The sequence below is a fragment of the Bos grunniens genome, chromosome 25, assembly GCF_055505025.1.
Source record: "Bos grunniens cultivar Pamir isolate PY7600 chromosome 25, Bosgru_T2T1.0, whole genome shotgun sequence".
Taxonomy (NCBI): Eukaryota; Metazoa; Chordata; class Mammalia; order Artiodactyla; family Bovidae; genus Bos; species Bos grunniens.
The window spans coordinates 7116309-7138558 of NC_141189.1; the positions used below are offsets into that span (position 1 = coordinate 7116309).

The following is a 22250-nucleotide window of genomic DNA, read 5'->3' on the forward strand; positions in this document are numbered from 1 at the left end:
GCCCCACCGCGTCCACGGGGGTGCCTCGCTCCCCTCCACCTGCCCCCAGCACAGAGCCCGCCTCCGCCTCCACCCCGCACACCAGCCCTCTGCCCACCGACATGACCACACTCCCCACCACCCACACCACTGCCGGCCCTTCACTTCCCACCAGATATACCTTGTTAATGTCCACTAGTTTACCTTCATTCACTCCTATCGCAACCACAGATCCAGGCTCCAGTTCCACCAGCAATAGAAATGGCCTCTCTACATTTACATCCAATATCCTCTCTCCCTACGCCACTTCTCTTCGTTCACCTCCTGGCCGTTCTGTCATCACTTCCTGGACAGCAATCACCCGTCTGACAGACACTCCAAATTTAACCACCTCAATCACAGCCCCTCTGCCCTTGCCCTCCACTGCAGAATCCACCCAGTCTGATATCACTCCCTTGGTGACCACAGTCATCGCCACAAAAGAGCAAAGTGCTCTGCACATCACCTCTTCAACCACCTTTTCTCCTGGGAACATTGCCAGGTCTGCTTCCACTGCATCTGTGTGTAGCTCCACTATTGTGCCGACATCCACGACTGTACCTGCCTCCTCTGACAGTATAGAAGTGTCTACCTTGTTACCAGCCTCCACCCAGTCCACATTCATGAATTTTGCTGGTTCCTCCACCTTCAAGACCGACCTCAGCTTGACACTTTCCCTGTCTGGCACCTCCCCCCCTACCACTCATAATATCCCATCTTCTCCCCCTACCCATAATACAGGAACAACCTCTAATATCATGACAACCTTGTCCATTAGGCCCAGTGAGACATCTGTGTTCCCTAACATCCAAAGTACAGCAACTCCGTTACTCTCTACCAGCATTCCAGTTCCATCTTTAGGTCATTCTCTCATGCCTAGGAGCAGTACCTGGACCACTCAGGCAGACAATACCACCTCACATAAAATTAGCATGTCTAATTCAATGCAGGACCCCGCTGAAACCACTTTGGCACCCACCACCACTGATCTACACCTGTATCAGTCCAGTTCCTTGGGACTGTCCTCCACTGTAGCTTCTATAGAAACAGCCATGATGAGGGACACAACCCTGCTTGCTTCGTCCACTTTGAGAACCACAGTTACTCCTATCAGTACCCTTTCTGTAGAGTCTCTGACAACAGATATTACTTCTATTTCTCCCATCACATCGTCAGGCACTCAAACAAGTACAGCCCATTTTCAGACATCTCCAGTCTCTATGCCAGTGACCAGTAGTACCTTGACAGCATCCAGTTCGCCTGTATCATTTCCATCTTTCCCAACCACAGAACCAGTACCCACTGAAGCCACAGCCTCCACCCCTCTGTTTACCCCACCCACGATCCCTGCCACCCAGTCCATGTCCACCCCTCCATCTCCGACTGGGACGTTAACCACAACCAGAACTGAGGTCACCACTCCCACGCATACATCTCCCCCTGCCACCTTGATCACAGCACCCTCTAGCACTCCCTCAACCACAGAAGTTGCCAAGACTGGGACCACAAACATGGCAACAACACCCACCTGCATAACAGCTCTCGGTACTTCAGGTGTTTCTCCCTCTTCAGCTTTCCCTATATTGAGTACTTCTACTAATGCGATAAGTACCCCTTTTGGTACCATCATCTCCTCTTCAACACCTGCAATAATGTCATCTTCCATTAGCCCAAGTTCAGAGGTCTCTACGACAAGTAGTTCTTTTTCTACCTCCTCTCATATGTCCAGTGCAGAGAACACAGGCCCTTCCTCTCTCACTGCTTTTCCCACCTTTTCATCAATTGAAACGACAAAAACTTCTTCCACCGTGACTTCCCTAATGACATCTCCTACCCAGACGACCTCCATGCTGACTCTGTCTTCCACCACCCCGTGTCCAGAATCCATATCAGTTACAATAGTGTCTGCTTCTCCCACTACACCATGTGTCGAAGTGAGTCCAAATGCTGAAGTTACCTCTATGCCCACCGTCCCATTATCAGTTTTTACCTCTACTACTGAGATGGTCACCTCTCCCAATTCCACAAGTATGACAACTCTGTTCCCTGATAAACTGGGTACTTCCCCTCCCATGCTGGATACTAACCCCTCCAACAAGACTGCTGCTCCTAGTTCTATCAACATTGGAAGAATTCCCATCAACATGGTTTTCCCGAGCAAACTAAGGCCTAATAGTGGGACCTGGATCAACTCCAACTTTGTAAATACTCGGCCTGTGCCTGGTCTCATTACCTCCCCACGCATCGTGAAACGTCGAAGGAGATCTTCATCTTCCACGATGGCTACACGCAAGTTGACACCTCAAAGCCTACCATTCACCAGAGTTCCACGGATACTGGTGGACACCAAGACTCTCTCTACGCATACATCTCGCTGGACAACTTTGACCACTACTCAGATGACCACACAGTCTAGGTTTATCAGCAGCCCAGGTTGGATCTCCTGCCTATTTTTTATCCCTTCTCATTCCCTTACTGAATTCCATGAGCATGGTCAGTCCTGGCCTGAACTTCCCTTTTCACTTGCTACCCAGGCATTTGTGACAATGGTGGCACCTGGACGCAGGGCCGGTGCTTCTGTCCCCGAACTTTCTATGGCTCCCACTGCGAGTTGGCTGCCAGAGAGATATATCTGGGTGAGTTGCTTTTTGCATTTTCTCTTGGGAGGTGTCACTTTAATGAGACCAATCATTTTGCCAAATCTCTTTATCCCTGTTTTCTCCCTCATGCTCTCTTCTACCCCATACCATACCTATCCTCCACTCTTACCTCCAGGACGTTACTGGGGCCACTCTCTTTTCCTAGGACCTCCTCCCAGTCTGTGTTGCTAATTTCTGCTGTATCAAATTACCACAAACTCAGCAGATGAACCATGCAAATTTATTACTGTAGAATTTTGTAGATTAGAAGTCCAACCTGAGTCTTGCAGGGCTAAAATCAAGGTGTTGGCTAGGGCTGGGTTCTTTTTGGTAGCCCTAGGGGAGAATCACTTTCTTTGCCCTTTCCACATTCTCCAGCCTCCTACATTTCTTCCTCAAGGCCCCCTGACTACATCTTTGATGCCAGCCACATTGCATGTCTGTTCCTTTTTTCCATACTTAACATCATCCCCTGAGTGGTTCTCATTTCTTCTGAGTCCCTCTTCCCCTGCTAAGGACTCTTGTGATTACACTGGACTCAATCATATATTCCACGTTAGTTTTCCCATATTAAAGTCAGCTGATTAGTACCCTTAATTCTTTCTGCCACTTTAGCTCCTCCTTGTCATGTAGCATAATATATTTCCAGGTTCTGGGGATTAGACATAGACATCTTTGGGGCCACTATTCTTCTTCCCACTGGGACAGACTAGAGAAAGACTACAGAACTGACTGTGGGACATCCCACTTCCAGTATTTCTCACATCTCAGGACAACACATCCCAGAAATCCTACCTTCTTCCTTCTGCTATTCAGTCAGTCCTCAGGGAACATGGAGAGGGGCAGTGGGAGCAGCTTCTGGGTTAAGGTGGTGGTGGTGATGTCAGACAGAAATGGACGTTGAAGTGACCAGAGAGGGCATGTTGTGTACAGATATGGTGGACAGTGAAGTGGGCATGGAGGTGTCTGTCAACCAGGAGTTTTCCCTGGACCTCCATGACAACAGTTCTAAGGTCTACCGGGATTTCACGAACACCTTCCGGGATCAGGTGAGGAGGAAGGGGTGGGGGAATTCAAAACTCAAATGACCTTGGAGTGGAGCTTGGGCCTGGGGGTGCCCTCTGATTGGAGGTTCAGATGTGAGCCAGGATCCTTCGCATTTCAGATAAAGAAGATTTACCAAAATGTGCAGGGGTTCAAGGAGGTGCAGATCCTTTCTCTGAGGTAGGACCCCTTTCCGGGGCTGTGGAGGCAAGTGTCAAGTGTGTGTGGTGGTGGGTGGGGAGCACAAAGAAGGGCCAAAGAAGCCATCCCTTGCTTTTGGAATCATTCAATGTCATAAAGAGAGGGATGGACGGAGGAGGCAAGAAAACTACTCCATGGAAGGTGTTTGGGGATCACTTTCAGGATTCATTCCTCTGTAGGAGGGATGTCTCCCCTCTCCTTGAAGCATGCTGGATGCAGAATGATTGGGATCTACAGGGAGGTGGTGCCTGAGGCTTTGTGCCTGGTGTCTGGACCATAGCTGGTCTCTCTGGTTGGCAACTGGTCTAGTGGATGGGTCAGCAAGAGGGAGGCAGAGAGCCCAGAAGGGCCTGGTTTGATTATGGCTTGAGGGAACACAAAGAGAATGTCAATCATTCCTTGTCCCACCTACACAGGCTAGCAGCCCCTTCTGGACATAATCCGTCTGGAATCCCATCTCATTGCCTCTGCCCCTTCCTGCCAACACCTGCATAGCTGTGGCTGGTCTGGAAATGCCCTTCTACAGTTGTATGGTGGCTTGGGCCTGGGCCCCTTTTAAGGCTCTCTGCACCCCACCCCTGCCCCCAGGAATGGCAGCATCGTGGTGGAATATCTAGTCCTGCTGGAGTTACCCTTCAGCCCCCAGCTGGAGGAGGAGTATGAGAAGGTGAAGGTGGCCTTGAAGGAGGAGCTCCAGAATGTCAGCCAGGATGGGAACAGCTGCCAGAATGACCAAGGTGAACAGAGGCTGGGGGCCTGGGGTGGAGGGAGGGGTCAGGGTCACAGCCACCATCCCAGCCTGCTCCAACTCACACAGGGGCCTTCGGGGGGCAGGTGTCAGCCCTGTGGTACCTCAGGCAGGATAGGAGAAGAGAGACAGGTCCACAGAAAACCGGGTCAAGTGTGAGCCTAAGGAAGGGTTGTCAGAACCTAGGAGCTATGGAAGAGAGAGTTGCTCAAGGTCTCCCAGGTGGCTGAGGACCCCTGGCTAATCAGGGGACATGAGGGAGGCCCAAGGAGCCTTCCTTCATGGCCCATCCAAACCTCCCCCATACTGACAGAGCGCTCTCTGTCCCTTCCTGTGCCTCCCCCGATTCCACCTGTGCCTGTGCCCCCCAAGTCCTGTGTTTTAAGCCTGACTCCATCAAGGTGAACAACAACACCAGGACGGAGCTGTCACCTGAAGGTGAGAGGTGGGGCAAAGGGCTGAGTGGCCCCAGGTGGCCGGGACCCCTCCCACAAGGGACATCTGTCCGTTGGAATTCCCAAGGAGGAGGGGAGACCTTTTGGGGACGCAAGTGGTACCGACCTGGCAGGGCTGCCTCTCAGGTCCTTGTTGGTAGCTTCCGCGTGGGGAAGGATCAACAGGGAAGGTGAGGAGAGGGTGACGAGCCTACCCTGCACTCATCTAATCCCACGGTCTACCCGCTGACACGCCACCCGCGGAAATGCAGTCCTCTACCGATTTTCAGAATTACCATAGCCAGGCCCCAGAGTAGAGTGGATGAGGTCTTTACGTCTGCAACCCCCTACCTACCCCCCAGCCATCTGTCGCCGCGCTGCTGCCGAAGGTTTTGAGGATTTCTACTTCCCTTTCCTGGAGGAGAACCAGCTCCGCTGTGTCACCAAATGCACAGCAGGCCTGAAAGGCGCCATTGACTGCCATCAGGGCCAATGCATTCTGCAGAAGAGTGGTCCTTCTTGTCGGTGAGGTCCCGCCCACAGCCAGCTGGGCCAATCATCAGGCCCCTCCGGCTCCGCCCCCTCGTCTCCTGGTGGAGCCCCGCCCACTTGCCAGGACCTGGGTTGTCTAGGGGCACTTATTGTCCTGGCGTGGGAGGTGGTGAGGGTGTTGACCTGTGACCCCCTCCTCCAGCTGCTTCTCCACGGACACGCACTGGTTCTTGGGCCCGCGCTGCGAGGTGGCCATCTCCTGGAAGGCGCTGGTCGGGGGCCTGGCGGGAGCCGGGGCCCTGCTTCTGCTGCTGCTGGTGGTGGTGCTGAGCGTGTTCGTTGTGCGCTCCCGGAGGAGGGACAGGCAAGGCCGAGGCAGGTAAGTGAGCTGGGGGTGAATGGGTGAGGGGAAAGGCGTCCCAGACCAGGTTACCCTGCTCTGACAACGCGGCGCCCTTCTGGCAGGTCCAGGGACGACAGGAAGTGGTTCGAGACCTGGGATGAGAGTGCAAAACCGGCTTTTTCTAACTTTGCCTTCCAGGATGACAGAAGAGGTGAGTCTGGTCTCCTGGAGAAGGTGGGGGCTGGAGGGCACTTCCCTGGGCACCATTTTGGTCTGGGCAGACCAGAGGACTTCTCTTGTCCAAGACAGGCATCTACCTCCTGCCCTAGAGTTTGCTTCCCTGCTTCCACGCACCCCTCTAAGGCCCAGGTCCTGCACAGGCCCTCCCTGCAGGGCAGGCCCAGGGGCCCAGGAACGCCCTGAGGCCCTACCTTCCTCACTTTCCTTCCCTCCCCCTTTTACTCCCCATCTCTTCCTCTTCCTCCCCCTGTTCTCTTTTCTCTCTCAGTTAAAGATAAAAATTTCTCTGTGGCCTTGGACACCATGGACACCAATGCCAGGGTGAGGGGTCGGGATGGGTTGATGGTAAGGAGCTGTCACAGGTCCAGCTCCTGATGCCCCTCTCCCAGGGCAGGGGGCTGGCTGGGACAGGAGGCAGTGACCTCCTAGCCAGGCCCCTGCAGGATGGTTCCTTGTTCTCACTGCCCGTCTTGTGAATTCTATGGCAGGTGCATATTCATAGACCTGAGGTGGTCTCGTCCTCAGTGTGAGCCCACACAGCTCTCTCCACCTGCCCGGACAGCGGAGAGAACCATCTGCACTGCCTTTGGAGAGATGGCCGCGGGCTCGTGCGGCTCAGTCTCCTGGTTTCCTGGGGCATAACAGACCTCCGCCTACCCTCATCCTTCCCCCAACTTGGGTGAAACCCACCTGGAGACCCAGTTCAAATCCACGCTCTTCCACTGTGGGACCTTGGGCAAGTCAGTAACTTCTCCGAACTTCGGTTTTGTCACCTGCAAAATGCAAGTGGCCACTCCTCTGGTACTTCCTGTTGGTTATAGTGAAACCAGATGTCTTGGGTCCAACCTCTGTCCCCATGCACCTTCCTGTGTCGGCCTTCATGCTCATATGGCTTCACTCACATCCCCAGTCCCCGTGTCCTTCCCCGAGGCTCAGGCCTCTGCCTCTCCTTTTCCTGTGCATCCCTACTGCCAGCCAGGTCCTCCCCACCGTACCTGTAAGCAGCCTGCAGCCTGTCCCAGCCTCCTACCCTGTCCTTCTGTAACTCCCTGCTGCGCCCCCTCCACCACTTCTTAACCCTCTCCCCTCTGAACCTGCTGCTGCTGCTGCTAAGTCGCTTCAGTCATGCCCGACTCTGCGACCCCATAGACAGCAGCCAACCAGGCTCCTCCGTCCCTGGGATTCTCCAGGCAAGAATCCTGGAGTGGGTTTCCATTTCCCTCTGAACCCACTTCTTCTTAAGTCCCTCCTCCCCCACAGTCCCACCCTGTGTCTCCCTGTTTCCATACTTTCCCCTTCCTTATCTTTCTACCCTCAATCCTAAATCCCCCCTGCCCCCCACATCTCCATGCCCCACTCCTAAATCCTCCCTCCTCCCCACCCCCTCTCCCTAGGTAGGTACAGATGCCCTCTTCATCTTAGGACCCCCAACTGGGGTTCCCTAGGCCAGGCCCCCCATTCTGAGTCCCCATCCTTCCTGTCACCCCTAAGGGCCCTGGATCCCGGTGGGTGGGGGGTGGCAGGTAGGTTCCTAGGTCCCTGAAGATGAGGAGAAGAGGGGCCCTGAGGTGAGGAAAGCTCCCTCAGCCCCTCCTCCTCATTCCCCTAACTCTCCCTCCTCTCCCTTAGTGCCCCCCACTTCCTACTCCTCCCCCTCCTCCCCTCCCCACTCCTCTCCCTGGCTCAGCCCCATCTCTGCTGTAACCTGTGAAGCCAGGAGCCCAGCCTCCTTTGTAGGAAGACCTCACCTGGGGACAGGAAGTCTGCAAGTCTCCAGTTCACCCAATTGATCATAATATAGCATTGTAGTTTAATATAGCATTTTCAAAGAAACTGCTGTATGTCTTTTTCTTTCTAATGCTCTGGTCTCTTCACTCAGTTGAGGAACAAGGATATCAGAGGATATGTCTAGGGGCCTCAGAGTGCTGGTTTCTCCCAGGAAGGAAGGGGTCCATGGCTGGCTCTCTGGGTCCATGACCATCCTCAAAGGGAACATCAAGGTTGGAGGACCCATTTTTCTCAAGGAGCAGGTGGGAGTCTGTTGGGTTTGTTGTCTGTTCCCCCAGACGTTAAGAGTTCAGGGCTGGCTCAAGCAGGTGGGTGACTCTGGCTAGGTCAGTTTCCATTGGTTCTGATGGGTAAGCCTAGCTCCTCCAAAGACCGGGAGACTCCATAAGACCTTGGGGTCAGGGTGAGAGCTGCTAGGGTATTGCCCCAGCATTCTGAGGGGCGAGAGCCAGGGCAGGATGAACTCTGGGGGAGAAGGAAGGTGATGCTGTCTGCAGTTTCCAGGAACCTCACACCTCCACCCCACTCCTACACCCAGAGAACTCTCCAGACGGCAGGAGATGACAGCAGGATACTGCCCTCCTCTGCCAGGCTAGGGCCTGAGGGCATGGGATTCCCAGACCTCAGCTGTGGTCAGAGAAGGTTAGCGTTTTCTGAGCAGCTCACAGGACCCACAGTCCAGCACAGCCCCAGGCCCCAACTTTCTGACCACTAATGCAATACTGCCTAGTTCTTTTGGTTTAGAGAGAAATGTGTTCTCTTTCTTTGGTCTCATGCATGGTAATGTTTGTGGCTGTTCTATTGGCAGCTGCTAAGGAGATCTATTCTCTGTTTTCAGGACACAGTATTCATTATATAGATCGATTGGACTTGGCCTATCGTGTTATGTAGGCTCTTGTGATTCTGTCAAACCCTTTCTACATTTCTTTCTTTTTAGATCCATTTGATTTTTCCTGGGCTAAGAGGAATGAATTAGTTTTCTATTGTTCATATGCTTCTGTCTGTTCCTTCTTCTATTTTGTATAAGTATAGCTCTAAAAACATTAGTGCTTTGCAAATTGGTACATAGATAACTTTCTTATCATCATTGTGAACTGTACACCCTGACATTAGAACGCATCTTTTGTGGTACCCAAAATGCCATCTGTAGAAGGAAAAAATTGATAAATTGGGCTTTGTCAAAATTAAAAGCTTTGCTCTCTGACAGACACTGTTAAGAGAATGAAATAAACTACAAAATGGGAGAAAATATTCACAGATCATGTATCTGACAAGGGGCTTGTATTCAGAATACATAAAGCACTCTCAAAATTCAACTGTAAGAAAATACTAAAAAATGAGTAAGACTTGAACATATACTTCACCAAAGAGGATATATAGGTAGTAAGTAAGAATATCACAAGATGTTCAACATCACTAGTCATTAAGGAAGTGCAAATTAAAACCACAATGAAGTACCATTACATGCCTATGAGAATGGTAAAATTAAAAAGCACTGACAGTTGGTAAAGCGTTAATGGGGATGAGGAGCAAAACTATACATTGCTGCCAAGGCGGAAAATGCTACAGCCACACTCTGGAGAAGAGTTTGGCAGTTTCTCACCAAGTGTCATCTTAAAAAATATTCACCATCTAAACGTCGAGAGTTATGTTTTATTCGGTGGGAAATTTTAGAGGACTACGAGCCTGGGAGACAGCATCTCAAGCAACCCTGAGAGAACTTCTCCGAGGAGGTTAAGGGAGGAGCCAGGTTATATAGAAGTTTTGCAACCAAGGGCAGGTAGTCTCAACAAAAGATTATTGTTAATTAAAGGAAGCCAGAGATCTCAAGTTAGGGAAGTTAGCGCTTTTCTAGGTATGGGAAGATGCAAGAGCCTGGGCTCCCTGGAATCATTCCTCTTATATCCATTTCAGCAATCCAGGGCCAGTAGCCTGTTTCTGTTTTGTTTTACTGCCTGAGCTCCCTTGGGGGTCACTGGTAGGGATGGCTGCAGTCTGCGATGACTGCTAAGTCTCAGGTAGTTTTCTCCTTTCTGAGTGTCCTTAGGGCTCCAGGTTAGACATTTACAACTGGCCTTCTGTTTGCATTTCATGGGACACGAAGAAGTGAGCTTCAGCCTGGATACTTAAAACTGTTAGAATTTCCTGAGACAAGAGTTAAATGGGCTCCAGTTAAGGCATTTACAATCAGCCTCCTATTTGCCCTCTGAAAAGGAAGTAACAACAGAAACCGGGTAAATAGCCTGCCTTTTTGTCTTGTAAACATCCTAAGGTAATAGTCATGGCAGGGACAATGCGGGGCAAAACCCTGTCTGAGTAAAGGATTAAGGAATCTCCCCTTACCCCCTTTTGGGGACAAGGCTCCTTGGAGGTCAAAAGTCAGGATATCTCCAGGCCATAATGAGTCTTGCTCCTCCCAGAAGCCGTCACTTTGAGACCCATCTTGGCTGAAGGGTAGGTGCCCACCCAGCAGGGTAAATCAGATGTGGAAAAATAAACCAGATAACTGGCCTGAAGGAAGACAAAGAAGAACTGACCTATATAAATGACTTAACTGCTTCTTTAGGGCTTCCTTAATAGCTCAGTTGGTAAAGAATCTGGAGACCTGGGTTGGATCCCTGGCTTGGGAAGATCCACTGGAGAAGGGATAGGCTACCCACTCTAGTATTCTGGCTTGGAGAATTCCATGGACTGTATAGAGCCCCCAAACTCACAAAGAGTCGCACACAACTGAGCCACTTTTACTTTTCAACTGCCTTTATACAGCGCTCCCCCTCGCTAGGGGTGACACCCACACCCTTTCTCTCTAGGTGTGCCTCTCTGCCTTTTGTTCCTATTTTAACTGAACAAACTGTTTTTCTATGTGCTCTCCCACTTGTTGAGCTATGTCTCAGGTAATGAACTTGGTACCTGCATTTACAGTTTCTGCCTCTGTAATAAATGCATTTTTCATTAGGGGCAAAGGTTCAGGGAAAAACAGCTTCTAGCCTCTGGCCCTTGCTAGTCTGGTGGCTAGGATTCCTGGTTTTCATCCAGGCTGAGAGTGAAAGTGTTAGTAGCTCAGTCATGTCCGACTCTTTGCGATTCCATGGACTGTAGCCCGCCAGGCTCCTCTGTCTATGGGATTTCCCAGGCAAGAATACTGAAGTGGGTTGCCATTTCCTTCTTCAGGGGATCCTTCCAACCCAGGGACCGAACCCTGGTCTCCTGCATTGCAAACAGATTCTTTACCATCTGAGCCACTGGGGAAGCCCTACCCAGGTTCAATTCCTGGGCAGGGAATTGATCTTGCTTCAGGCCACCACTCACTGCTGCCTCACCAAGATCAACATGGCAGGAAATATTCCATTTCTCACAAGTAAATTAAATATGCACTAACCATATGACCCCCATCAATCCATCTCCTGGGTGTTTGCACTAGAGAAGTGAAATCTTCAGTTCTCAAAGAAATGCCACACACTGGAAACAATTCAAATGTCCATCCAGCAGTGAATGAATGAACTGTGGTATATCCATATTGTAGACTACAGCAGCGATAAAATGAGAGATCTAATATTGACACAGCTTTCCAGGTGCTCAGTGGTAAAAAATCTGCCCGCCAAGCAAGAGATGAGGGTTCAATCCCTGGGTCAGGCAGATCCCCTGGAGAAGGAAATGGCAATCCACTCCAGTATTCTTGCCTGGGAAATTCCATGGACAGAGGAGCCTGGCAGGCTACAGTCCATGGGATCACAAAGAGTCAGACTTGATTAGTGACTAAACAATGAAATTTTAGTATAAGAATTATAACCAGGATACATTTCAGTCCTTGGATTTTTTTCCTCTTTTCCTTTGTATTGTAACTATATCTGTGATCAACACACTGGATCTTTGCTCCTTTCAAAATATTGTGCTCTAAGCATATTCAAAAGCAGAGACATTACTTTGCCAACAAAGGTCCGTCTAGTCAAGGCTACGGTTTTTCCAGAGGTCATGTATGGATGTGAGAGTTGGACTGTGAAGAAGGCTGAGCACTGAAGAATTGATGCTTTTGAACTGTGGTGTTGGAGAAGACTCTTGAGAGTCTCTTGGACTGCAAGGAGATCCAACCAGTCCATTCTGAAGGAGATCAGCCCTAGGATTTCTTTGGAAGGAATGATGCTAAAGCTGAAACTCCAGTACTTTGGCCACCTCATGCGAAGAGTTGACTCACTGGAAAAGACTCTGATGCTGGGAGGGATTGGGGGCAGGAGGAGAAGGGGATGACAGAGGATGAGATGGCTGGATGGCATCACTGACTCGATGGACGTGAGTCTGAGTGAACTCCGGGAGTTGGTGATGGACAGGGAGGCCTGGTGTGCTGTGATTCATGGGGTCGCAAAGAGTCGGACACGACTGAGTGACTGAACTGAACTGAACTGCTCACACTCAGATTGCCAAAACTGTTAGCCTTGAATGCCCTGGCAGACATTCCAAAGAAAAATAATAAAAACTTATAGAAAGAAATGAAAGAATAAAAGAAGAAGAAGAAATCAATTAATATTATCACTGTTGCTTTCTTGTTTGCGTTTGTCTAGGAAACATTTGGCCATCAAAAGTTTCTGAATCTAAAAAACAATGATGTATGTATATGTGTAACTAAATCACTTTGCTGTACACCTGAAACTAACACAGCATTGTAAATGGACTATACTCCAATCAAATTAAAGTATTTTTTAAAAAGTTTCTGAATCACTTTGTCTGAGATGTTTCTTTTGTATACAATAGAGTTGAATTTTCCTTTGTGTGCCAATATTAAAATCTTTTAAAAATGTGTGTGAACGTGTAGTCACTCAGTAATGTCTGACTGCGACCCCATGGGCTGTAGCCTGCCAGGCAAGAATACAGGAGTGGGTAGCCATTTCCCTTCTTCCTGACCCAGGGATCGAACCTGTGTCTCCTACATTGCAGGTGAATTTTTTACCATCTGAGCCACCAGGGAAGCAGCTAATCTAAATTCATTTTCTTTTATTTATGGGACAGCTGTTTTCTTTCCTCGCATTTTTCCTCCCTATGCTTTATAACTTAAAAACACTTGTATTGTTTGGATTCTGCTTTCTTTTCTGTATGTTTCTTCTGACAATTTGGAATATCAGGCAATGTTACTATGGTCACTATTATAGGATATGGAACTTATATGTAATTCTGTTTCTTTAGGATTTAATTCCCCACTATGAGCAATAATGAGATCAATATATTGATCTCATTCTTCTGGCTTCCCATCCTTCACTTCCTTTGCTTGTATATATTATGTTCTCATTTTATAATTTTTTAGTTCTTTTAGTATAGTTGATTTACAATGTTGGTTTAGATTCTAGTGTACTGGAAAATGATTCAGATATATATATATATATATATATATATATATATATATTCTTTCTCACATTCTCTTTCATTATAGGCTATTACAAGGTACTGAATATAGCTCCCTGTGCCATACACTAGAATTGTACTGTTTATCTTATTACCTTTCTTAATATTCACCTTTGTATTGTTAGAGACTTTTGTAAGTTTATTACTCATTAGTTTTAAATGATGTGTATAAATCTCTGGCTGTAAAAGGTAAGGAAGTCATGCCTCCTCTTCCCCTCCCAATTAACAAAACATTATTTCTATGCCATTTGGTTTTATAATAGAAGCACTGTCTTTTAACCATAGCCCTCACATTGCTTTTAGTTTTACTTCATCAATTAGAGAGATTCAGTGATCAGAGTTAGTAGTTTATCCACTCATCTCTTGGCTGACTTTCAGTTGACTGATTTTTTTTTCTTTTAGTATTTTCAAAAAAGGCTCATGAGAACAGTATTTTCTAATATTTTCCTCACTCCCATCCCCATCCAATATTTACTAGTTTTTAAAAACATTTATTTATTGAGCTGGACTATATAATTCAGCTTTTTAATGTGTACAATTCAGTGGTTTTTAGTATATTCACATAGCTGGGCAACTGTTGAAAGCTTTAATTGCTCAGTCGTGGCCAACTCTTTGCAACCCCATGGAATGTAGCTCACCAGGGTCCTCTGTCCATGGGATTTTTCAAGGCAAGAATACTGGAGTGGGTTTCCATTTCCTTCTTCAGAAGATCTTCTCTACCTAGGGACAGAACCCAGGTCTCCTGTACTGCAGGCAGATTCTTTACTGTCTGAGCCACCAGGGAAGCCCCGTGCAACTATTACCCCAGTCAAATACAAAGAAATGCAAAAGCATAGCTAAGCACCACCAGACAGGTTTGCAGGGTGGGGGAGATGCCCCCAATTCAGGAAACTTTCATGGTGACAGAATACACACCTGCTGAGCTTATGGATATAGGTGCTAAATTCTAGCCAAAGACTAGGGAAAGCTAGCAGAGTTAGCAGGCATGGGATCTGAGGAGCAATGGTTTCACTGATCCAAAGGAGGCAGAGACAAAGTACAGAATCAATCAATATCATCTGACAAACATGCAAGCTGCTGGCAGTGAGCTTCAAGGTCCTCACTTCCTATAGATCAGATTATTCTACCCTGAAGGGAGGCTTGCCCAGTAACAGGGACTTTCCTGGGCATGTGGGACCCTGGAAATCTATAGAAGAGGTACAACAAATTCATAAAGAGTTGGGAATGGGACAGGCAGCCTATGCCCCTGTCTTCAAAGGTCCTGATTGGGCCACCTTCACTGCAGGAATGAGAGCTCCTGTCCGCCCTCACTACCTGGTGTAGGAAGGGTTAGCCATGCTGAGCCCAGTTATGACTCACGATATTTATGATGTTGGGTCACCCTTTGCTGATCTGGGGGAAACTGACAAATCCCAGGAATGGGTGCAGGCTGGGGGAAAGACCAGAGATGGAGAAGCGGCTCAGAAAGCCAAAGGGGCTATCCTAATGGGCTCTAAAGGGTCAGGGGAAAATGACCTGGAAGCACATGTGGTTTGACCTCATGGATGCGGGGACCCCACCTGAACAGCTGGACCAACAACATATTGCTGGTCAACCTGCGGAAAGTCTTAAAACCCAAACAGCAGCTGAGATCTGCCCCCTCTGCTCCAACCGTCCCTCCCCCATGGACTGAGAAGGGAAAGAGTGAGGGTGGAGGGAATGAAGAACAAGTTTCCATATCGGTACCCCTCCCCGCTGCAGCTGGAAATGAAACTGAGGCCAGGCCCCAGACTCCAAAGTCCAAAGTCTTGGCCAAGTGAGTTCTCTGTCCAGTCTTGCAAGTTCTTGGTGGGGGGCCGGCAGAGGGAAGGGCAATGTCCTAGGAACTGCTCTGAGTGGCCCAGGCAGCCCAGGGTTGGAGCTTTTCCCTGCTGACTCCTCCTGGGCTTGTCTTATCTTCTAGGTAGTCCACCCTCCCTGCAGCAACATCAGATCCAGAGACGGGGTGGGGGGAAAGGGGGAAGGTGGAGCCCTGCAAAGGTGGAGTTATGCTTAGCTAACACGCCCAGCAGGGCAGATAACTTCATCTGGTGCCGCCTCCCCGCTGCAGTCCCCCGTGCTGGCGCTGGCCCTGCTCCCAGCCTCCGCGGCGCCTCAGGACCCATGCAGCTGTTCAGGGTGCTGCGTCTCCTCTGGATGCTCAGGGCCTTCCTGGGGTCCACAGGTGAGGAGGCGCGGTGGGGGAGGGCTGCGGAGACCGTCCTGATGTCCCAGGGCAGAGTGTGTGTGTGTGTCTGGGGGGACTCTGAGGTCTAAGGAGCCTGAGGAGGGGTCCCTCAGAGCTCTCTGTGCGGGCAGAACCGAGGCGGGGGAGGGGAGGGAAGCTGGGTCCCAGGGGTGCTGCTCTCTCCCCTGGGACGGAGCAGGTTTGCAGGAGTCTGCGTGCATCAGTTGGATGGGATAACCTCTTTCTGGTCTTCCCAATTGGAGTCAGTTTTTGGAGCTCCCCTTGTCCTGTTGCTCCTGCTCCCCCAGCTCTGATGCTTCCTCCAGCGTGGATTCTCTCTCTCCCTTTGTGCGTGCCTGCTCAGTCACTTCAGTGTTGTCTGCCTCTTGGTGACCCCAGGAACTGTAGCCCGTCGGGCTTCTCTGTCCATGGGATTTCGCAGGCAAGAATACTGGAGTGGGTTGCCATTTCCTTCTCCAGGGGATCTTCCCAGCAGGGATTGAACTCACACTTCCTGTGTCTCCTGCATTGCAGGCAGATTCTTTACCACTGATTGCCCGGGGAAGCCCCATCCCTCCCTTTACTTCCGTCCATTCAGCCCTCCTGAGGGACCTGAATGGGAACCTGAGGTTCCCTGTCTGCCTTGGGAACCCCTCCTTTCTCTGGGGCATCCCCACTTTTGGTCACAGTGGCCCCTCCTCCAGCTCTGCCCCTGACTCTCCCACCCCAACCCAGCCCATGTATCTGGACACAGATGTCCTTGGCAGGGTGGTGGGGGGAGATCCTGATGGCTCCCAAAGGGTGCTTCTGAGACCACCTGGTATGGGGTCTCTCCCTCTCCTTAGGAACCTTGGAATTCCTCTGCACTTCCCTTCCCTCTGCTCCTGCCCCAGGGTCTACTCCTGAGCCCCAATCCTAGACCTTCCCAACACATAGGTCCCCCCAGTCCACCCTCTCACTTATCTCCAGGGTCGGCTCTTGGTGACAAGGGCTCTGGGCCAGGAATCTTCAGAATCCCCTGCCTTACCTCTGTGACACCCCAGCAAAGCTGAGAAGTGAAATCCCAGCTCTCAGAGCAAAGACATGATGTGTCTAGTTGAGGACACTAACCCCGAGAGGGCAGGAGGTCTGGGTGTTTCCTGCTTGTAACTGCTGTGTCTGCTGGTCATCCTCAGCATCACGAGATCTTTGACCCTCACTCTTACCACCTACAAGGTGGGGTTGACAATATCTGTAGGGAGGGACTTGTGTTTGTAAACTAATTAATCCCTTGGCTTAAATGGAATAAATGATAGAAAGTGTATCTGTGTTTATTATCAACACTCAAGGCTGCACCTTAAAGTCTCAAGGACTCATGCCTGCCTGCTGAGGTGTCTCTTTCTGGAAGTTTCCTTTCTGTCCTGACCCTCAGCAGCATGTGGTCCAGTCTCCTTGCCCCTCAAACTCAATGAAGTCTGAGCTTCAGTCTGTTTTCCCCTTTGGTATTCTCTTTGAGATTGCTGCTTTCTGACCCCTCATCTCTTGAATTCCATGATGTGTCCCCACCCCAGGTTTGGCTGGGTTCTCTGTCTCTCCCTCTCCAAAGAGGAGAGTCAGCCTAGACAGCAGTGGGTCACAGGGAAAGGGGCAGAGGTGGGCCAGAGGGTGGGGCACAGAACCAGAAGGGACTTTGGGCAGCAGGTGAAGGTGAGAGGAGGGAGCAGAGTAAGGGGAACGAGGGTGTGTGAGGAGGAAGAGATGGGAGAGGCGATGGGAGGAGGTAGCACGCTGAACCTGCGTGCTCAGCACCGCCATCCTGATACTGACCAGGGTTCTTGGGTTTCTCCAATCCATAGAAATTGACAAGAGGCCAGACCAAAATTTCAGGCAAGACTTTGCTGGGGCCTCTGCTGCTGCAGAAGGGGGAAGCGAGAATAAATAGCAGGTTCCCTTGCTTGCTATTAATAACTCCCTGAGGTGGGGAAGGCGAGCTTGCACCTTATGTGGGGTGATGGTACATGTGTGTCCAGGGGACGGGCCAGAGGGGTGGTTTAGGTGTTTTGCTCACCGCTTAAGTGGCGTTGTGTGAAGGTGGCACGCACAGTACCCTGCTCTTTGCTTCTGACTCCCTGCTTTGGCTTCTTTGTTCTGGGCTCTTTAAAAATGGCGCTTGAGTTTTTGGTCTTTTTGTATCTTTTGTCCATAATATTGCCCCAACTGCCAATGCAAGCAGTTATTTTAGTTCCATATAATAGTCCCATATGGGCTTCCCTGGTAGCTCAGACAGTAAAGAATCCACCTGCAATGTGGGAGACCTGGATTTGATCCCTGGGTCAGGAAGATCCCCTGGAGGAGGACATGGCAACCCACTCCAGTATTCCCGCCTGGAGAATCCCATTGACAGAGGAGCCTAGAAGGCTATAGTCCATGGGGTCCACAAAGAGTCAGACCCGACTGAGTGACTAAGCACAGCATAGCATGGTAGTCCCATATACTTTCTCCATATTTTGTTGCCCAGGGAGAGGTGTGTCGAGGTGAAATCATTGCAACACTGCAGTGAAGGGTCCCCGGTCCTGTCTGTCTCAATCCCAAGGCTGGAAGACAAGTGGGCAAAGGATTAAGGTTTCCTTCCCATCCCAATTCCCCTTGGTGAGGCTGCCCCGGGGAGCAGACAGATGTTGGCCTTTAGAACCTGGAAGGACCCCGGCCCCAAAGTGCTCTGATGGGGGAATAACTGGTGGCACTTCCTACCTTCTGTGACACGTACCTGGAACATGGGGGAGTGAATAAATATGTGGTGTTAAGGTGACGGGCCAACCTACCACTGAGTTCCTCTGTTCTACCGCCAATACAGGAACTTCAGCCACAGCCACATCCACCCCTAATGAGCTTTGGCGCACTGCTCTGAGGAATTCCCTGCACTCCAAAGGCACAGCAAAGTGGGCACTGAACACCCCCCAAACTTCTCCCAGTCCTGATGCTAGGGAAAACATACCCAAGACTATCAGCACCTCCCCCCACTCGAAATCCCTGTCTGAAACATTGCTCAAATCACCCATCAATTCCAACCCCCCAACAAGCCCCACGTCCAAGTTTGTCTTCAAGGTTGAAACCACCCCACCTACCATGATCATCTATATGGGCTCGACAGAGTGCATTAATCCAACGAGCCTCATAATCACCACCACTTACCCCACCACCACCTGCGTGAGCCAGACCCAGGTGTCCTTCCCCAGCTCTCACACCACCACACCTGGGACAGAGACACCACGGACAACCATCACCAGTACTTATGCCATGTCAACAACCAAGAGAGTCACCTCCGCCATGACCAGTCCCCCCACAGTCACCACTGCAGGGAAAACTCCCACAACCACGGCCCCACCCTCCACCACTGTAGCCACTGAAGAAACAGGCGAGACAAGGGACCCAACATCTCATGCTTCTTCCATCAGGAAAACCACATTTATTACTACGACTGTTGTTTCTAAAGAATCTGTAACGACAGAGATTACTTCTACTCCCCCAATCACATCATCAGACACACCTACAAATACAGACAATTATCCGACAACCATTACTTCCACTTTAGTGACTACCAATACCTTGACATCACCCATCAGTAAGCCTCAGTCTTCACCTGCTCTGACCACAGAACCAGTCCTGACTACAGCCTCACACCTTTCCCCTCTATCCACTTTGATAATAACGACTACCCAGGCTACGTCCACCCCTCCATTTCCCACTACTACTCTGACCACGGCTCCAACAGAAATCACCACTCCCACCTATATTTCAAACCCAGTCACCTCAGTTACAGCAACATTGCCAACCACCTCAATTACAGAAATAGACAAGACTGCGACTACAGACAGAGTAACACCCACATCAAGAGCAACACAAAGAACACCAGGTATCACATCTTCACCCAGCTTCTCCACAGGAAGGAAAACCACGCTAGCCACCACTGAGTCCACATCCAGGGGTACCACTGTCTCACTGACCTCTACCAGCAACCTCAGCTCCACACTTGTGCTCTCAAGCACCTCACTCACCACCACAAATCACATCCCTTCTTCCCCCACCATCCATAATACAGATACAACCTTCAGTGTGGTCACAAACTCAGTCACTGCGCCTACTGAGACATCCACGTCCGCTACCAGCCACAGCACAGTGACTCCCTCCCTCACGACCAGCACTCCAGCTACATCACTGGGCAGTTCTTCTGTGTCTACAAGTGCTACCAGGACCACTCAGGCAACAAGTACCACCTCACTTGCCACAAGCACCAGTGCACTGCACACAACCACAGCAACTCCTCCCAGTGACACCTCCAGCCAGCCTGTCACCACGGAGGTGTCCTCTCCGTCATCAGTCACATCGTCGGTCACTCCCACCAGCACGCTACTTTCTCCGGCATCCACCACATCGACTCCCATTGACACCAGTACCTTGACATTGTCCACGACTGCACCTCCCTCCTCTGTCACTACCGAAGCCCCCACCCCGACACCAGCCACCACTGAGTCCACAGCCACGAGTACCACTGGCTCACTGAGCTCCACAGGTGACCTCAGCTCCACACTTGTGCTGTCTAGCACCTCACCCACCACCACAAACAACATGCCATCTTCCCCCACCACCCATAATACAGATACAACCTTCAGTGTGGTCACAAACTCAGTCACTGCGCCTACTGAGACATCCACGTCCGCTACCAGCCACAGCACAGTGACTCCCTTCCTCACGACCAGCACTCCAGCTACATCTCTTGGCAGTTCTCCCATGTCTACAAGCACTACCAGGACCACTCAGGCAACAAGCACCACCTCACCTGCCACAGGCACCAGTGCACTGCACACAACCACAGCAACTCCTCCCAGTGACACCTCCAGCCAGCCTGTCACCACGGAGGTGTCCTCTCTGTCATCAGTCACATCGTCGGTCACTCCCACCAGCACGCCAGATTCTCCAGCAACCACCACATCAACTCCCATTGACACCAGTACCTTGACATTGTCCACGACTGCACCTCCCTCCTCTGTCACTACTGAAGCCCCCACCCCGACACCAGCCACCACTGAGTCCACAGCCATGAGTACCACTGGCTCACTGAGCTCCACAGGTGACCTCAGCTCCACACTTGCGCTCTCAAGCACCTCACTCACCACCACAAATCACATCCCTTCTTCCCCCACCATCCATAATACAGATACAACCTTCAGTGTGGTCACAAACTCAGTCACTGCGCCTCGGTAGCAGACACACAATGGTCAGAGCCGCCTTTGGCTCTGATGGGTAAAGCCAAGCATCCCCTCTCATTCCCACTATTGTGGGCAGCCAGGCCCGTCAGACCAGAGCTGAGGTGGGTCAGGGCTGGCACAACCTGCTTCCTTGGGTGGGGCTGTCAGAAAGCCCCTGGGACTTTTGTTCAGGACAGAAGAGGGTACTGGCAGTGGCCACTGTGAGGGTGGAGACCAGGACCATAAAGCCTCAGGTGTGAGAGGCAGCCCTACCCAGGAGAGGCACTAGTGGTCAGAGGTGGCCTGGGGGAAGAAGCCACTGCCCTTCTGCGGAAGGGGCCAGCATTGGGTGGATGACGGGGAAAGAAGACCAGAAGGGAAGCTTCTCGGGGGCAAAGGTGGAGGGTTCTTCCCTCTGCCTGGCCTGTCCTGCAGCTCCTGCCAGGGCTCTGGTACCCCTCCCTCCACAGTCACCATCTTCCTGGCATTTGTTGGCCCCTGCCTCTTGGCAACCGTCATGTACTCTGACACCTCTGACTGCCTGTCCCTCCCTCCCGCCCTGCCCCACCCGTGACTCTGGCTTCCGTTGTCTAGAGACCCTGCGGAGGCTGGTTCTGGTCTCTTAGAGAGGAGGAGGGTGGCCCAGCTGCCCTTTGACCACCTCCCCGTGGTCAGCATGTATCACACTCATCTCCACCCTGGGCCAGACACTGTCCTTCCCAAAGCAAAGGTCTCCAGGGTGCTTTATATAGCTGAGCCCTCCCTGGGAAGCACTCATTTCTTAGTCTCTCCTGATGTGGGCAGACCCTACAGCCAGGGCCTCATGCTCAGGGAGATGCTGGTGACCTGGATCTTGCCGATGGTTTTCTGGCTCTGGGTACCCATCACTGCCTCATCCACGGCCACTGCCACATTCGTATCATCAGGTGAGTGAGACCTGGCCCAGGTTCCCAGTGGTCCTGGTGTGTGCTGGCCTCAGGCAGGGCTTCAGGGGGCTAACCTCCCTTCTTTCTTCCCTCCCTCTCTTTTCAGGGGAGGGGGCTGCTCAAGGGATGGACACCCCGGCCATGACCTCATCCTGTCTTTGGGAGCTAAAGGGGTCACCCTGGGGACCCACAGGTGTGGAGGGAGGGGCCTGGGCTGTGCTATGTTGCTGATGGTTTGCTGGAATCCACCCTCCCCAAGGGGGCTTTTTCTTCATCTGGACAGTGGTCTCTGTCTGCCTTCATCCTGGGGGTTGCATCGGCCCAAGTGTCGGGTCAGCTCTTTCCAAACTTCATGGAGACACTGCACAGGCTGCTGGCCCTGGCCGGGAGGGCAGGAGCCCACAGGGTGTCCAGTAGCTTCCCTCCTGGCCTGGGGAGAGCCTCAGGGGGCCAGGGGTAGCCCCTCTAGTTAGAGAAGGGCTTGAGGGCGAGGCAGGCCCTGAGGTCCTTGTTATACCTTGTCATGGAGGGACTGCCCTGGTAGTCCAGTGGTTA

General features: G+C 51.1%; 3 protein-coding genes across 3 annotated transcripts in view; all 3 read left to right on the forward strand.

Annotated features, from left to right (window-relative positions):
• The first annotated feature begins 1033 nt into the window (after positions 1-1033).
• MUC3A (mucin 3A, cell surface associated) lies at positions 1034-7992 on the forward strand. Its single transcript, XM_086374283.1, is given in 11 exon segments — positions 1034-2451; positions 2553-2654; positions 3591-3706; positions 3823-3881; positions 4491-4639; positions 5023-5088; positions 5447-5609; positions 5779-5970; positions 6048-6130; positions 6428-6480; positions 6648-7992. Coding segments are annotated over 11 exon segments (2406 nt in total). The 5' UTR covers positions 1034-1070; the 3' UTR covers positions 6690-7992.
• A 7336-nt stretch (positions 7993-15328) lies between these two features.
• Positions 15329-20785, forward strand: LOC147344900 (uncharacterized). Its single transcript, XM_086375587.1, has 2 exons — positions 15329-15541; positions 18378-20785. Exons 1-2 carry the CDS (start codon positions 15481-15483, stop codon positions 20783-20785), a joined length of 2469 nt encoding a protein of 822 aa, XP_086231713.1. The 5' UTR covers positions 15329-15480.
• A 670-nt stretch (positions 20786-21455) lies between these two features.
• LOC147344901 (uncharacterized) overlaps positions 21456-22250 on the forward strand; it is a 29758-nt gene continuing 28963 nt past the window's right edge. Inside the window, exon 1 of the mRNA XM_086374282.1 lies at positions 21456-21695. Within this exon, the coding sequence (XP_086230408.1) occupies positions 21593-21695 (103 nt within the window). The 5' untranslated portion in view covers positions 21456-21592. The remainder of the gene's footprint in view (positions 21696-22250) is intronic.